Source organism: Peromyscus maniculatus, chromosome 5, assembly GCF_049852395.1.
Source record: "Peromyscus maniculatus bairdii isolate BWxNUB_F1_BW_parent chromosome 5, HU_Pman_BW_mat_3.1, whole genome shotgun sequence".
Classification (NCBI taxonomy): Eukaryota; Metazoa; Chordata; class Mammalia; order Rodentia; family Cricetidae; genus Peromyscus; species Peromyscus maniculatus.
In genome coordinates, this window is record NC_134856.1 from 58856060 (window position 1) to 58873537 (window position 17478).

Genomic DNA, 17478 nt, shown 5'->3' on the forward strand with positions numbered 1-17478 from the left:
TCACTATGTAGATCAGGCTAGCCTCAAACTCACGGAGATCTGCCTGCCTCTTCCTCCTAAGTCCTGGGAATAAAGATGTGTGCCACCACCGCCTGGCACAACAAGTGATCCTAATCACCAAGCCAATTCTCCAACCCTCTCCACTTTAACTTTTTTTTAAATATTTATTTATTTATTTAATGTATATGAGGGATCTATCTTCAGGGACACCAAAAGAGAGAATCAGATCCCATTATAGATGGTTGTGAGCCACCATGTGGGTACTTGGAATTGAACTCAGGACCTCTGGAAGAGCAGCCAGTGCTCTTAACCGATGAGCCATCTCTCCAACCCCTCCGCCTTAACTTTTGAGTCAGAGTTTCACAGGGTTGAACCTGGAGAATGGCTAGCCAGCAAGGCCCTAGGTTTGCCTGTCTCTGTTTTCTCAATGCTGGGATTATGATGTGTGCTGTCATGCCAGGCTTTTTGTGTGGATGCTGTGGATCCAAATTGAGGTCCTCATGGTAGTGCAGCCAGCGTTTTATCCACTTGATCCTTTATCACAGCCACAGCCCCTTCACTGTGTCTGCTGCAGTGGTGACACTCCACTCTCTCCCAAGTGTCAGTGTGCAGTCATTGGAAGAGAGTTTTCCTCTCCCCCATATAGTTACCCATTTCTGACCAGTGTGAACTCAAAGATGTAGGTTTTCTTCAGTACTTGTTCTGAGGAGCAGATCCTGGGTTTAGTGGGGGTGATTGGTGCTGCAAGCTGTCTCTCATGTTGTTCTGACATGCTAGCTCCTTTCCTTTCTTCCCTGCCGTTTTTGACTTTCTATTATAGCAAGCTGTCCTTGGCTCATCTAGTACCCTCCAGGAATAGAGTCACTCATTTCTCCAAAGAAACACAGCTCAGAGTGGAGCACAGTACGGTATTGGGGGACAGAGCTCCGTGCATGTCTTCCTTTCTTTTCCTGTTGCTGTGATAAAATACTCTGACAAAGCAACTTAGGGGAAGAAGGGTCTGTTTGCCTCACAGTTCAGGTGTCCATCAGGGCAGAGAAACCATGGCAATGGGTATTTGAAAGAGTTGAGAAGCAACAAGGAATGAATGCATTTTGTACTTACATCACTGTACCCATTCTATACACAGTCCAAGACTCCCTGCCCAGGGAACTAGGCCTATAATTAAAATAGGTCCTAGCACATCAATTAATGTAATCAAGATAACACATTAGAGTATACCCAGAGGCTGATCTCTGAGGTGATTCTAGAGCGTGTCAAGCTGACAGTGTCAACGATAACAGAATGGGAGGTATGTTCATCATTGCCGGCTGCAGCTGACTAAAGCCCATACATAACATTATATAACATGCTTTTAAACTGCTTGCATATTGAGAATAGAGGTGGATGTGTGTGAATTGAGTTCCTACCCTTATCCCTAACTTTGCATCTAGTCAGTAAGAACATTCTTTGCCTTTTCTCTATTCCATGTTGTACCTCTCTTCTTCATCAGTGAAATTCCTAGTTCCCAAACAACACCTTTATGATTTGCTGGATGACATGATAAATAAGATAGCTTAATTTCTAAATCTATCCACTAGAGAAAAAGACCATATAACGAAGGGTCAAAATTCTTTGCAGTTCTTTTATTCTTGAGGTTGAGATGTAAGGTCCAAGCACTTTGTTTAAACATTACAAAAGGCTGTGCGTGGTGGTGTGTGCCAACAATCCTAGAATTTGAGAAGCCTGAGGCAGAAAGATCAGGAGTGCCTGGTTATTTTCAGCTACATAGCAAAATATGCATAACCATGACAAACATTCATTATTTGGTCTTTTTTGTTTGTTTGTTTGTTTTCTCTGTGTAGCTTTTGGAGCCTGTCCTGGAACTCGCTCTGTAGACCAGGCTGGCCTCGAACTCACAGAGATCCACTTGCCTCTGTCTCCCGAGTGCTGAGAACAAAGGCGTGTGCCATTACCGCCTGGCTATTCTTCAGTCTTTTTATGTTCCTCACTGACAACATAGTTGGGTCCAAATACATGGTTTGGGATTTCGTTTTTACTCTCCTCCCCATCTCCATTGCTTTATTTTTGCATTTTTATAGTTCGTTTTTGAGGTAAGATTTCATGTAGCCCAGGTTGACCTCCAACTTCATGTAGCCGAGGATGACCTTGCACGGATGCTTCTCTTGCCTCCACCTCCTGAGAGTCGAAATTACAGGCGTCCACCACCAAATCCGGTTCATGTGGGGCTAGGGTGGAGCTCAGGTCATGCGTTCAAGGCAAGCACTCTATCAACTGAACTACAGTCCCAGCCCTACTTGTGATTTTGAATATGCAGATCATTATCAAATTCAGAAAAGGGATTTAGAGAAGTTGTTCCTCCCATCTCAGTGTCTTCTCCAGGGGTCCTCGTGAGTCACTTTCTTTTTTATGAGACAGGGGTCTCACATGATAGCCCATGCTGGCCTGACACTCACTGTGTAGTCCTGGCTGGCCTCAATCCTCCTGCCTTAGCTAAGGACTGAAATTCACAGGCATGAGACACTATATCCAGCTTTTGGCTCACCAGTCTGAATGTTTTCTGATTTATCATTAGTGTGTGTGTTTTACCCAAACAAGCAGATATATTTGTGTTTTCTTATTTTCCTTTACTTTTATATAAAAAGCAGCATATGATAATGCTCTCTGACACTTGTCTTTTCCTAGCATAGCATGTCCTGGAAATCACTGTGTATCTGTTCACAGAAGTCTGCCTTATTCTTTTTTATAGTCTTGCTGACAATGTTTTGTCAAGCTTTTGAGTTTTTGCCAGTTTGTAGGGGGATAAATAGTAGCTCTGTAGTTTTAATTTGAAAAGGAGTGAAATGTAACATCTTTGCACACACTGACGGGCTGGCTCTTCTTGGGGCATCACTGGGGACTGTCTACCATTTCTCCCATTTCTTAGGAAACGCCCCCACCCCCTTAGTGTTTAAGTTTTTTACATACCAGGGATATCTTTCCCTTACCTGTGTTTATGGACATAATTTCCTTCAATTTGTCATTTGTGTGTATGTCTTTATTTTTGTAAGACACACATAGCCAAACCTGACCATTTCAATCACTTTTTTTTAAAGGTGCACATGAGTGTGGTATATGCACACATGCATGGACTTGCAGAGGCCAGAGGAGGACATCTGGTGTCCTGTTCTGTCACTCTCTGCCTTATTCTGTGGAGACAGGGTATCTCACTGGGCCTGGAGCTAGGCTGGCAGGCAGCAAGCCCCAGCGATCCTCCTGTCCCCACAGTACTAGGGGTTATAGATACATGTCACCATGCCTGGCTTATGCAGTATTGAGATGCTAGGCAAGCACTCTACTAACTGAACTACATCACTGATCATTGTTATTGTTATTATTATTATTTTGAGTATGTAGCCCCCAGAACACTGGGATTACAGGCTTACATGTCCACACTGGGCTTTTTTTTTCTTATCTTTCTTTTAATGACTTATATTAGTTGGGGCAGTGGTGGCTCACGCCTTTAATCTCAGCACTTGGGAGGCAGAGGCAGGTGGATCTCTGAGTTCAAAGCTAGCCTGGTCTGCAGAGTGAGTTCCAGGACAGGCTCTAAAAGCTACTCAGAAAAACCCTGTCTTGAAAAACAAAAACAACAAAAAAAGATTAATTTTTTTAAGAGTGTGTATGTGAGCCGGGTGGTGGTGGTGCACACCTTTAATTCCAGCACTCAGGAGGCAGAGCTAGGTGTTTCTCTGTGAGTACAAGGCCAGCCTGGGCTACAATGTGTTCCAGGACAAGCTCCAAAGCTACACAGAGAAACCCTCTCTCGAAAACAAACAAACAAACAAACAAACAAAAATAAAGTGTGTGTGTGTGTGTGTGTGTGTGTGTGTGTGTGTGCGCGCGCGCGCGCGCGTGTGTGTGCAGGTGCCCACAGAGGCACTGGATTCTCTTGAGCTGGAGTTATAGGTGGTTGTGAGCTGCCTAATGTGAGTTGCTGTGAATCAGACTCGAATCCTCACGAAGAGCAATTCAGGCTCTTAACCATTAAACCACCTCTCCAGCTTGGGATGGGACCACACTTTACATACTATAAAGGTCAAAAACAGTTTCTCATAAAATTAAATTAGAATTATATTATCCAGCAATTCCACTGTTAGGTATATCCCTAAAAGAATAAAAAAGAAGTCACTCATGTCCATAGCGGCATTATTCACAATAGCCAAAGGTAGGAGTGACACCAGTGTCCATCAACAGACAATGGCTGGCATAGTGCCACAGCAGGGTGCTAATCACCCTCAAAGGGAAGGAACGTCTGCTATCTCCTACCGTGTGAGGTCCCTGGAGATGTTACGTTCAGGCAGACACAAAAGGAGAAAAGCTCTGACTTCACTGATAGGAGTTGACAGGGTCGTCAAAATCATCAGCACCAAAGGTAGAATGGACATTGTTAGGGCTAGTGTGTGTGTGGGGGAGTTACTGTTTAATAGGAAAGAATTTCAGTTTGAGTACAATCATTCATTCCCGTACCTGACTTCCTGTGAGTTCTGGGGATCCAAACTTAGCTTCTTAATCTTGTGCAGCAAACACTTTGCCCACCGAGGCACACAACCCCTCTACTAGTTCAAGTAATAGGTATTTAACAGAAGTGCTAGGGTATGCCTTGGTTGTTCCACACCATTTTCCCAAGGTGTATGGAAGTCACCTTTCATGTATAGTGTTGCATTTCCATTATTCCTGGATAATTTTCCAGATGATAGTTGTTGAAAAAATATCTATAAAAATGGAAAGTGCTGTTGGGTGGTGATGATGCTGGGCTCAACCCCAGAGCCTTGCTCATGGGGGTAAGAACTTACACCTGAGGTACAACCCAGCAGAGATGAACTTTTTGGGGAGGGGGTTTGAGACAGGGTTTCTCTGTGTAGCCCTGGCTGTCCTTGAACTCGCTCTGTAGATCAGGCTGGCTTTGAACTCAGGGATCTGTCTGCCTCTGCCTCCCAGTGCTGGGATAAAAGGTGTTAAAGCTCAGAGATTAACACTTTAATACTGACTTTGTTTTACTTTTGGAGTTTCCTCATTAGTGAGTCCAATTCAATGGATTTTACTTCTCTTTCCTGGCTTCCAACAACTTCTATCTGAACCTCTGTACTTGCTTATCTCATTTCTAATCTCCTCCCCTTCCCCCTCCCTCCCCCTTCCTTTCTTTTCTCTGCTCCATCCTTCCTTTTTTTTTTTTGCATGTGAATATTTGTATGGGGTGCACAAGTATATATATATATATGCATGTTTGTGTGTGGGTGTGTATGTGTGCATGTATATAGTGTATATGTGTGAAGGCCAGAACCTTACATGTTCCTGTTTGGTGGGTGCATGTGTATACATGTAAACGTGTGTGTGTGTGTGTGTGTGTGTGTGTGTGTGTGTGTGTGTGTGTGTGTGTGTAGGCCAGAGGTTGATCTATGGTTTGGTCCTGGATAGCTCTCCACCTTATAGACTGAGACAAAGTCTCTCACTTACACCCTAAACTTGCTGATTCTCAGCTCGTCTAACTAGTCAGCTTTCTCCAGAGACTATCTGCCTCTACTTCCATGTACTGTTACAAGCAGGCCACCGAGCCTCCCCAGCTTTTAGGTGGGTTCCTCGGACCCAAACTGCTAGTTCTCACACTTGCATGACAAAGCTTTAACTGCTGAGCCATCTCCCCAAACCACCTCTCTGTCTGTCTGTCTGTCTCTGTCTCCGCACCCCCTCAGGTTTCACTTTGTAGCTCAGGCTGGTTTTAATAGCAATCCCCCTGGCTCATCCTCCTGAGCACTGAGATTACAGGTGAACACAACCACCACTAGTCAATGGGGCGGGGGATATCAGATGAAACATTAGGATTCCTTTTCCACAATCAGAAAAATGATTACTTTTCTGTTTTCTTTTTTCAGTGGCATTCTTTCTGTCTTTCAGCTTTCCAGTTAGGAAGCATCTGGGGGCAGGGCTCCAGGTGGGGGGCTTTCGCTTCTGTCTTCCGCTGAGGTAGGATTTTAAGAAGATGCTGGTGCTGGAGGAGGGCTGCTCTTCTCTGTCTCTCCTGGGCTTGTCACGTCTCCTCCTCACTCCCTTCATTCCCTTCACTGCCAGGCCTCTGAAGGGCGACACTTGTTCCCAATCATCTGACTTCCCCCAAGACTCTGGGCTTTTTCAAGCCTGTCCTCTGTTGTTCGGTGTTTTGCAGATCTCTTCCTTGGTCATTACAGTGTTCATTCAGACTCTAGTTTTCGGAATTGGACATCGCCTTACGGTGGCAACAAGCCCGTCTTCCTTAAGATCTCGGCAGCAGTGAAGGACATCTGCTGAATGTGAAGATGTCTGCTGGAGTGGGGTGTCTGCTGGATGGGGTGTCTGCTGAATGTGAAGATGTCTGCTGGAGTGGGGTGTCTGCTGGAGTGGGGTGTCTGCTGGAGTGGGGTGTCTGTTGGATGGGGTGTCTGCTGGAGTGGGGTGCCTGCTGGAGTGGGGTGTCTGTTGGATGGGGTGCCTGCTGGAGTGGGGTGCCTGCTGGAGTGGGGTGTCTGTTGGATGGGGTGTCTGCTGGAATGGGGTGTCTGCTGGAATTGAGTGACTCTTCCTCCTCATTTCCGAGAAGTCTGGAGTTCAGGAGAGGCTCAAAATCCTAGTAGCAAAGACTTGCTTGTGCCCCGGTTTGTTCCGGATTGGGCAGACTACCTCTTAGGCAGTCCTCACCTCCTGAAGTCTGTGCAGATCTCAGAAACATTTGCAGTCTCTCAAGTACTGGACAATCTTATTCAGACACAGGGACTTACAGAGTCACAAGGGCATGGCCAAGGTTACAGCCACCAGAGAGCTGCTGTCAGAGAAGAACTGGCTGCCTGCTCTATTAAGTGGATTCCTCTGCTCACTTCATTCCTTCAGGGAAGCAACCAACGAAAAAGAAAAGATGTAAAAACATAAATTACATAAATTGCCATCCTTCTCTCCTCGTTTTCATGTTTATTTAAATTCATTACTATTTTCCTCTTTAGACCAGGTGGGGTCATCTTTACAAGCAAGTTCCTTGAAATCTACCTTCCCTATCTCAGTCTTGTTCAGACGGCAGGGTGGTGCATTCCTGTCATCCCAAGACTCAGGAGTCTGATGCAGGAGGAGTGTTGTGAGCTTGAGGCCAGCTTGGGCTAGATGGTGAGTTCGAGGCCAGTCTAGGTTATAGAATGAACCCTTATACTTTAAAAAAAAAAAAAAAAAAAAAAGGAAAAATAAGAATCCAATAACCCACTACTGCCCAAATAGTAAATGAGATGGACGCCGGGCCAGAGCGACCTCTGCAGACTGGACTCGGACCACTCCAGGTCTTCTGGAACCCGCGTGCAAGCCTCAGAGACCGCCACCTGCCACTCCCGGGGACGCGCGGTGGGCGGGGCGCCGCTGCCATGGAGACGCGGCCCCGCCCCCCGAGCACCCCGCCCCTCAACGTCGATTGGTCGCCCTTTGCTCCCTGACCTCGCTGCCGGGCCGCCGCTTCCTGCCGGGCGCTGAGCGCCGCCCGCCGCCCGCTGCCGCGTCTTCCCGCGCCGCCGCCCCGCGCTCCGCCCGCCGCGCGCTCCGCCCGCCGCGCCGCCAGCTGCCCGGCGGCCGCCCAGTGCGAGGATGCGGCGGCGCTCGCGGATGCTGCTGTGCTTCGCGCTGCTCTGGGTGCTGGGCATCGCCTACTACATGTACTCGGGGGGCGGCTCCGCGCTGGCCGCGGGCGCGGGCGGCGCCGGCAGGAAGGTGAGTGCCGCGAGGCCTGTGCGCCGACCCGGGCCTGCGGCTGGGAGGCGCCGTGCGTGGAGAGTGGGTCCCGGCTCGGGGCAGCAACCGCGGGGACCCTAGCCCGGACGCACGAGTCAAGTTTCCTTCGGGCCCTCAGACCAGGAGTGCGAGCTCCGGCCCTGCTCCGCTTACCCGGGGCTCTGGCTGGGTCCAGCGACTTGCCTCCCTCACACGGGGCGCGGGCACCCGAAGCCACATACCGCCCTTCGCTAGGATCTTGGGGACTGTTGTCTCGCTGGAGCCTCTGCGCTCCACTCCCTGTGCCGGGATCGTAGGGACCAGACTCCCTAGTCCCTGCGCCGCACTCCGCCCAGCTCGCCCCAGGACACCCACTCCCTAGTCCGGGATCTTAGGAATCGTTGTCACCCGAGACCCGGTGCTCCCTGAGCCACACTCCGCCCAACTCGAACCCCGACCCTCTATGTCCTGCTCCGGGATCCTGGGGATCTCGGTCCCGCCAGAACCCCGGTTCTCCAGCGATCACAGGCATGATTCCACCCGATGCCCCTCACCCTGCACCCAGGCAGCGAGGATGGACTGCGGTCCTGCCAGACCTCCCCTCCTACTGCTCCTCTGCCCACCTCGGCTCTTGGCCCCGCACAGCGGCGGGAACTGCCTAGCCTCTTGCACTTGCTTTTCCTAGCCTCAAGTCCCTTGTCCTCCGTGTGTGTTTCTGATGGGTCCGGCGCCGAGGACCGAGTGGTGAGGCCGTGGGGCCAACTGGTCGCTTAGAACTCAAAGGTCCCGATTCGGCAGTCGGCTTCGCTTGGGTGCGGAGTGGGCATAGAGCGTGAGGTCCTTGCGGTTGTGTTGGTGTTGTCTGCTCCGGGCTGTTGTATCCTCTCCGGAGGGGTTTGTGATGTTTTACTAGCTAATGAGCTTCAAAGCATAGTTATCTTTTCCAAAGCCTTGTAACCTTCTTGATCTTGAGTGACATTACATGATATGGAAAGACCGGATGGAAGTGGACCAAGGCTGCGGGAGGTAGGGGATAGGGTCTTGAGTAGGAAGGACTGCCACTGATCCGACTTTACCCCTAGTCAGACCCTGAATGTCAAGGGCACTTGGCTGACTCCCTTTTCCTTCTGACATCTTAAGTTATTCCCAGCTGCTCGTAGTGTCTTATTCCGCTTTTGAAGGATGTCGTGATTCGTTTTTATTTGTAGTAGCGAAAGTGGAAACAGTGTTTCTCTGTGCTTGGCTTGTGTGGAGCTGACACTTAGTCCCAGCCCTGCTTTCTGAGTGGTTGGTGTGTTGCGAGCCCCTGCTCGTTTTGAAGTCTAGTACGTGTGGCGGTGGCGGTGGCAGCAGCCCGGTTTTCTTTCTTTCTTTCTTTCTTTTTTTTTTTTTTTTTTCTTTTTTGAGAACGACAGTGGCTCTGAGCAGGTGTGGTTTGTACCACCTTTGCTTCCCCAGTAGACGTCCCCCACCTTGGGAATAGCCTGGCTGCTGACAATGCTTTTTCCTATGCAAACTGTCAAAGCCTTGGCTCAGCACAGGTATGTAGAAAGGCACCTGTGGCATCAGCCTCCCGGGGGTTATCGCCCTACCTAGAGGGGCTTCAGTGGGCAGACAGTTGGCTGATCTCCCCATTAAAGCCCTCGGCCTCTGATAAGCTTTAAGTGCGAAGAAAGCCCGAGACCTCTTTGTGATCTAATGGAGACCATGCAGAAAAAAGCAGGGGAAATAAACAGCTGTACATGGATTGAGGACCTGGGATTCCGTTTTGTCAGTGAGCCATAAAATGTAATCCTGCCTGGAAGTGTCATGGCTTAGTGCTCGCAGGGGGAGGAGGAGGTGTGGAAACGCAGGAGGTTTTGAAATTTCAGTAGTGCTTTCATTAAGGAAGCAGGGTGGGCCCTGATAGAGGCAGAGGATGCCCTCAAACCGTGGAGTGCCATCTTGAATCCCTTCGTGGGTTTAAACACTAGAAGGCTCCCCACATTTAGTTAGTTCATCCTCATGATGAGAGAAAATGTGTGGTTTGTTTAGCTTGTACAACATGAATGTGAAATGTGAAAAGGGGAGCGGAGTAGGCTTTTCTTTTCTTTTTGATAAGAAGGCTGCATTTCTTCTTGTGTTTGGTACTGTTCATAGCCTGGCTCTTGTTCTATCTTGGTTAGTTTCTTCATGCCCTGGTGTGTTTTTCCCATGGGGCTCCAAGCTTCAGGATTGTGCTCTGGGGACTGTCTGAGGGCATCCTGTTAGGATTTCTGCTGCTTCAGCAGCCAGACTGGGCTTTGCACTGTGTGCCCGGCCTGCTAAACAACTCCTCTCAGAACTGCTGTTCTCCAGTTAGCAAAACCCAGAAAGTCCGCTCACCTCAGACTACAGATTGAATGAACGAAGGAGTTGAAAACCAACTGTCAGCATTTGCTGGAAAGCTGGGGACTCACTGCGGTGATTCCGCAATGCCGAGGCTCCACGTTAAAGCAATTTATGCATAATGTTTAAAACTGCATTTCATTTGTATAGGTATCTCCCCCTGCCATATTTACTCTTTCCGTCCTAAACTGATGATTTGCACTTCAAGAATGCCTTCCCTTTGAGCATCTTAAATGCTTTAAAATTTTAATCATGTTAAGTTTCCCTGGGGCCCTGGTGTGCTGGCAGTGGATGGAGCTGCAGAAGAGAGGAAAGGATTTTTGTGGAAAGGAAGCTGCCTCTGGCTCAAGTGTGGTGACAGGAAGGTTCCCAGTAGGAGAGCAGTGAGCTCAGCTGAGACTACAGGGCCCCTTGGTGGACTGCCCATCACTCTTCCTGGGAGCTGGGACCTGGGCTGCACCCTTGGGCTGGGTCTCAGGTGCAGGGGTTTGGCATTTGAGCTCTTGCAGGAAACACTGGGGGAGGGGCTTCTCTTAGAACTAGGCAGGGACCTCTGGTGGGGACACTCAGTGGAAGAACAGAAAGATATCAAAGTAGAGAAGGGACCTGGGGCTATGCTGTCCTGTAGAGGGCTTCCCATGACAAGCTGGCTCCTAGTTGATTTGGCTGATTTGGAGGGAGCCAGTACCATCTTGAGTAGGCAGTTAGACATGCAACTGGAAGGAGGTGGCACAATGACTTCACTGGTGCCAAGTGACATCTTGTTTTTTTCCCTCCCTCTCTGCTTGTCTTTGCCTCTCAGTTTTCTCAATTCAGCTAATTGGGAGATTAGCATCCTTATACCATGGCTTTTTTTTTTTTTTTTTTGATTAGTGCTGAATAATTGATACAGAAAGAAGGAAAGAAAGAAAGCAGCAGAGAAAAACTCCCAACCCCTGAAAATGGAGTGAGCCAGAGTCATGTGAGGGTTTCTGACTGTGTGCACTGATATCTTCTCTGCATACTTCCTGAGGAACAGGTCTGCAGGGTTCCTTCTGGGTTTGCACTGGACTCTTGGATGCTGTTAATTAGCCATTTATAGGAAAATCCTGGGGACACTCACACCTGCTCTGTACCCAGTTGTGGTGTCATAATAGGGTTCCTGGTAGCCAACTGCCAGTACAGAAAGTAGGTGAGGTGTGTAGGGTAAAGTCCAGGATGGTGAGAGGGCTGGAGGTGCACCTGAGTTTTGGCAGGATAGGCTCCAAGCTCGCACTCTTCCCTGATCCCTTGTCGGGAAGCGTAGCTGTGATTATTGAAGGCTAGCAAGAGGCTGCCGTGCACAGTGTTGTTACCTGTGCCAGCAGGTTACCAGTGATAAGTGTGCAGTTTCAGAAAGGCCATTTGCACTTAAGTATGATGACATAGGCCTGTCATGCTAGCACTTGGGAGGTGGCAGCAGGAGGATCAGGAATTCAAGGTCACCTTTTCTTACATATCACATTCAAGTCCAGGCCAGCCTGGGCTATATGAGATCCTGCTTCAAATCAAACAATGAGGATTGTAGGGGAGGTGGGAAGATTGCCAGGGAAAGTCCAGCAATAGCCACATCTACGCAGTAAGATTAACCTCCTTAAAGAAAATGAAGTACCCTGTTCCGTAATTCTGTTTGGCTGCCTGTGGGAGTGCAAACAGTAGACACAGATTGTGACCTGTAAACACTACAGAGATGATGAGCTGGGCCCTGGGCCCTCCAGCCAAGGTGAAAATGAACCTGTTCACCAGTGGCCTGGGACCATCAGTTTGTTCGGAGTGCAGGGCTAACTGCTGTGGGGTGGGGTGGGGGTGACAGGACCTTGGGAGTAGGGAGAGTTTTTCTGAGGCTTTCAGCCTGCTGTGATCTCCCCAGCATGACTGGAAGAAAGGGAGTGGTGGGGGTGGGGGGAGGTGGGGGGTGGGGAGGGGCTTGTTTGCTGCCCTTTGTATCAGGAAGAACAGTTAGGTTGGGAAGACGGGAGCTTCTCTGCTGCTGCTGTAATCTCAGGTTTTGGGGTACTGTGTTTCTCTGAGAGGAACATGATGTCAGCCCAAAGCTGCTGTGATGCCCCTGCCCAGAGTCCTGTTCAGAGGTGGCTGCCTGGGCACTGAGTGGAGGCTCAGGCAGAGGCCAGGAAGGCTACAGGTGTTTCCGAGGAGGCTTTGGACAGTCTCCTGCAGGCCCAGATGAATGCACAGGGAGAAACCTGGGCCTTGGCCAAGCCCACTCCCCCAAGACCTTGTCATTTCCTCCCCGCGCAGCCTGTTGAGAGCTCGGCTTGAGGGTGACACTGAGATTTGCTGCCTAGGCGGAGGGGACCATGTCTGGAGCCGGGTCATACAGTCTGGTTGCCACTGTCTGAAGCACCTAACCTCCCCCAGGCTCTAGTTGCTCGTCTCTCCCTGCCTACTCTCCCCTGTAGTTTTGAGGAAGTCCGTCTCCCTCTTGGCCCTTCTTTCCACATTCAGCAGGAAGGGTGAACCCTGTCACCCAGTAGGGCTCCTGTCACTTCCCTGTCCTGTCAGAACAGGCGCTGGGTGTTGGAGCTCCCGCCCCTGTCAGTGGCTTGAGGCCTGGCCTTCCCTGAGAAGTGCTTCCTCCACCCACGTGCTCTCAGCTCCTTCCTGCCACAAAGGCTGCCCGAGGAGGAACTGCCAGGACAGGCCGAGCCAGGTAGGCAGCTGTCTTAGCTGGATGGCCACTGTTACTCTGATATGCCAGAGGAGTTCACCACAGCCTCTCCGGACCTGGGCAGAACTTGCCCTTGTTCTCTCTGGGTTGGAAGACTCCCCAACCTTGACCCTAAGCATTGTATTCAGGACTAACCCCAGGCTCAGAGGTTCTCCTGGAGTGCATACCTTAGTCTAGAAGGCCTCCATACCTCTCTCCCCAGAGACTGTAGGCCCATTTCCATGGTGGGGGTGGCATTGGGGGTGGGGTATCAGGCTTCAACACCAATCAGCTCACCTGCTGGAACTCTTGGCTTCTTCAGGGTCTGGTGCCTGGAGTGGCTCTGGAGCTGTCCAGCCCTCTTCTGGCATGGTTTAGACTGTAAAGCTGACATGTCTGTACTTAATCCTGGCCAGTAGTGTGAGTGTGGGCCTAGGAAGTGTGTGTCATGATGAACAGATTGAGTTTCTTAGCATGCTGACATGTAGACAGCTGTGATTCATCTGGATTTGATATGTAGAAAAACAGGCCCTCTTACTTGACCTCTCCTTTGTGGAGCTGTATTGTGAGTTTTCCTAGGAGCCATATGTCATTCTGAAGCTGGATCTGGCAAAGCTGCAGTGGAGGGTGGCTGTCATCATGGCCCAGCCGTACCTGTCACCATGGCCCAACCTATCCTTGCAGGCTGTCATCCCGGTGAATGGCCCCTTCCATTTGGTTCCTTCCGCCTAAAAGCGCCCAGTGGAGTAAGCGGCCACCTTGCTGCCACCTGGTCTTTCAAGGACCCGTCTCTCTCCAGGAAGAGGGGTGCCTGGAAAGGGGCACACAGGGCCATTGGATTGTAGTGTTTGTCTTTGTGGGGGTCAGTGGTTTTATTGTTTGGGTTTTCTCATATCCAGCTGGGCTAGCTTTGGGGCTGGAGGATGTATCTTCACAGGGTCCACGCTCTCCACCATGGGAGATTCACAGCATTGCCAACCTCTGCATACTGGGTACCAACGCCCCTCATAGGTTATACCAGATGCTGCCAAGGCATGGGGCAGAACTGACCCACGTGTTGAGGGCACTATTAACTTTGTGCTTTTTCTCCCTGCACCTTTGTGGCTGGGCTACTCTCTGAGGTCTGTGGTGGGTCGCCTTTAGGGCTGCTTGAGTGAGTATAAGTTTTAAAATCTAACAGATGTGCGCTTGGTACCTGCTGCATGCCAAGTATGTCCTTACAGTTTCCGTCCTGTTACTGAAGAAACTAAGGGTAGGGAAGGCAAGAGGCTCTCCCAGGGTCACAGGGCTTGTGGTGTGTGGGCTGTGGTGGCACCTGTCCCTGAGGTCTTCCCATTGTCAGGATGTGAGTGTGACTCCCCCCCCCCCCCAGGCTTCCTAGACCCCTCTCTTGCTGCCGTGGTGACTTCCTGTCTACCATTAGATTTACCCTCTTCCCCGCAGGCTTTGGCCTTACCTGAAGTAGCTATCCTCGATGCCACACTGCCCAGGAGAATGAGACCAGGGTCTGTGCCTTTCATTCTCTTCCAAGTGTCTCTTGAGGTTCCCTGTGTGCCCAGCACAGCTGTGTCTGGAATCCTCTTGGGAACCCAGGAGACTGCGATCCGTCACTCCACTGGAGTGGGGTGGGGGTTCAGACAGCAGACAGTACAACATAAAGAGCAGTGTGGGGAACAGCAGTGTAAGGGGAATGGGGGCAGAGGACATGTGGGTCATGGAGAGCGTGAACCCAGCCTCTGGCTTCCTTTGCTCCTGAGGCCCCCAGGTTCCTCAGTGCCCAGCCTGTCTGCCCATCCTCATCTTCTGCTCAGTGAATAGAATGGACCAGCTTCCAGGGGTCATTGCCTACAGTTTGCCAGCAGAGTGGCTCCTCTATCACAGGGAAGCCTGGTCTTTCTGTTCCTGTTTACTTGGTTATCACATGTACCTGGTTGAATGCCAAGTTACCTGCCACATCCTGGTCCCTTACTCTCACATGGCTCCCAGTTCCAAAGGACACCTATAGTTCAGAGTGTGGTAGACCAGCTCGGCTGTGGTGTGCGATAGTCTCTGGATTCCTGAGCTAGTCTGTGAGGTGCAGCAGGGCAGGCAGGGTGGCAGTTCATGGTTTAGGGTCGACGAAAGGACATCGTGAATTTACAGAGTTGTCCCCACATTGATCCAGGGTCTCCATTACTGCTCCAACCCCAGAAGCAGCTGGGGGTGCACGTGAGGCTGCTCATCACTCACAATTGCAAGTGGGCAGAAGCCAGAACCTGCTGGTGCCCTGCTTTGACAGGTGGCACTTGGTAGTGTAGGCTCTGGGATCTGTGGTGTTTTGGAAAACAAGATGAAGCTGTGACCTCACTGTCTGGACATCTACTAGTAAAAAACATAATTCCTGCAGGTTCCCCAGGTGAGAGCTGTCTGTCAGCTGTATTCCCAGGGCAGGCAGGTATCTTTGGGGGAGGGGGTTGTTACATGGGGGCTTCTGGGTACTTCTGGAGGAAACAGCTAGAGTGACTATGTGTCAGCCCAGGACAGGCAGTATGGAGGCCTTCAGGCTCAGGAGTGCTGTGGTGGCTTCTGACATCTTCCTGGAAGGCCAGCCCAGGTGTGACCTTTGATTCCTTGCTTTGGAACAGCAACAGGCTTCAGATGAAAGGCCTTTCTCAGTCAAATCACTTGGGATGGGAGCCTGAGGAGCTCGTGCAAATTAAAGACTTGGTCCTGAAACTGCTTGTAAATTAGGCTCCCTCTGGGTCTGGAGGAGTAGAGACGCTTGCGTTGGGCATTTGTGTGGCTGCCTCGGTGCAGAGCTGCTTGGCTAGCATGGGACGCCTTAAGGCCTGGTTGTCCTGTTCTGACGGTCTTGGGCTTTCCTGTTGACCCACTGGCTGACCCTTTGCTTCCAGAGGCCACCTCCTCTCTGTCCCCTCCCACCCTGCCTTGGCAGTTGGCCTTCCTAGCGCCCTTTTGGTCCCCACTGGTTTACCTCCATCTGTAATCCTTTTTCATCAACTCTAAGACTCCCTTACTTGTAAAATACTCTGTAGTTTATGTGCCACTAGGAAAGAAAAAACTGTCCACTGAGCGGAATAACATGGTTTCTATCAGTTAAAGCTTTTATTTTCTACGCACTGAAAAAGCCCTTCAGACTTAATTAGACATTGATTTTTCTGTGTATCCCTCTTGCACATAGACACAAAGGAAAATATAAGTGGAATATATTGGGTAAGGTGTTCCCCAAACTTTTTCTGAGCCCAGCCACTCTAAGTCACTTTCTGTCTGCTTTTTTCAGTTGTCCACTCTATCACCAAAATTAGTGGTGACAGGATTTCCCAAGGGATGGGGGGAACCATAAAAGTGCTGAGGGCTACTGGCTCTGGACCCTTAAGGTAGCTTGGCAGTTGTATAATTAGCCACCCCCAACCCTACACCCCTCCCTGAGTCCTGCCGAATTCTTAGTTTCACTGTCTGTTCCCATCTCATCCTGATGGGATTTCTAGGGATTATTGGTTTTGTATTTTCTTTTAAGCTTTTGGCATGTCCAGCAGATTGAGATGCTGAGTGCGGTGATGTACTAGGACCTTAACCTGGCATACAAAGACTTGGGTGTTTTTTGAGAGACATCCCAATTTCTCAAATTCAACTGTGGGCAATGATCATCTCAGACTGGACCATTTAGGGCCCTGCTCTTCCTCACCCATGAGAGTCCAGTTGCTCTCTGGGTCTCTCTCTGGCAGAGGAGGCTGGTCTCTGTCTACTCCATTCCCAGAATCCTGATAGACAGGTACTTGTTATTTCAAAGAGCAGCTGTGAGTGTATGCCCATTCAGAAACATTCTGGAGTATTAACCATGTAAGAGGTTGTCCTGGGTGCCAGGTTACAGAGGGGCAATCCTGTCTTACATAGAGATTTCAGTTACCAAGCAGCTAGCATAATTTGAGGAGTCCCTTCTGTGGTTCAGAAACACCAGTAAGGTTTTATCAGGGCTCCTTTGAAATGCTGTAAGATCCTGACAGAAAAGCAGGCACCATTCGTCGGCAATTTTTCCTGTAAGAATCACCTGACTGCCTTTGATACCCTTCTAGGAACACTTGGTGGCAGAGTGTGAATGAAGGTAGGCACAAGCCCCCTGTCACCTAAGCTGCCTTCAGCAACTCACAGCCCCTTATCCAACAAGGCTGGCGTGGCTATTCAGTGGTGATTTCTTGATTGCCCTGTATATCTGCGTCAACACCTTGCCTTATCGGCAGGAAGCTGGAGGGGGAGACGATTAATAAATATATATAATTCCTTTTTGTTCCTCCACCAGGATGTTATTGCAAACGTCCCACATATTATGCAGTGTCTGTAACTGACGATTTTGGCAAGGATGCGATACTGCATATTTTCTGTAAGGTGTAATTCCTGGTGACTTCAATTTATATCTGTCTGTCGCTGCAATTCTTGAAGGGCCTGAGCCCCTACCATTTGCCTTGCTTTTCTTTAGGCCTAGGGAAATACTGGGCTGGGAAGGTTTTCCTTTGTACACACATTTAATTTCTAGAAAACCCCAAGGTTACCAGACTGTCCCCCAGGTCATGCAGTAGCAAAAGCAGGGTATTGCAAGGTCCCAACAGCTGTCTAAATTAAAGCTTCTAGGAAAGGCAGCACTGGCTGGCTTGTTTTCCAACAGTGTCCCTGAT

At 49.8% G+C, this 17478-nt stretch overlaps 1 protein-coding gene across 1 annotated transcript in view; it reads left to right on the plus strand.

The window, feature by feature from the left end:
• Positions 1-7565: 7565 nt before the first annotated feature.
• Galnt2 (polypeptide N-acetylgalactosaminyltransferase 2) overlaps positions 7566-17478 on the plus strand; it is a 140390-nt gene continuing 130477 nt past the window's right edge. Inside the window, exon 1 of the mRNA XM_076572317.1 lies at positions 7566-7755. Within this exon, the coding sequence (XP_076428432.1) occupies positions 7633-7755 (123 nt within the window). The 5' untranslated portion in view covers positions 7566-7632. The remainder of the gene's footprint in view (positions 7756-17478) is intronic.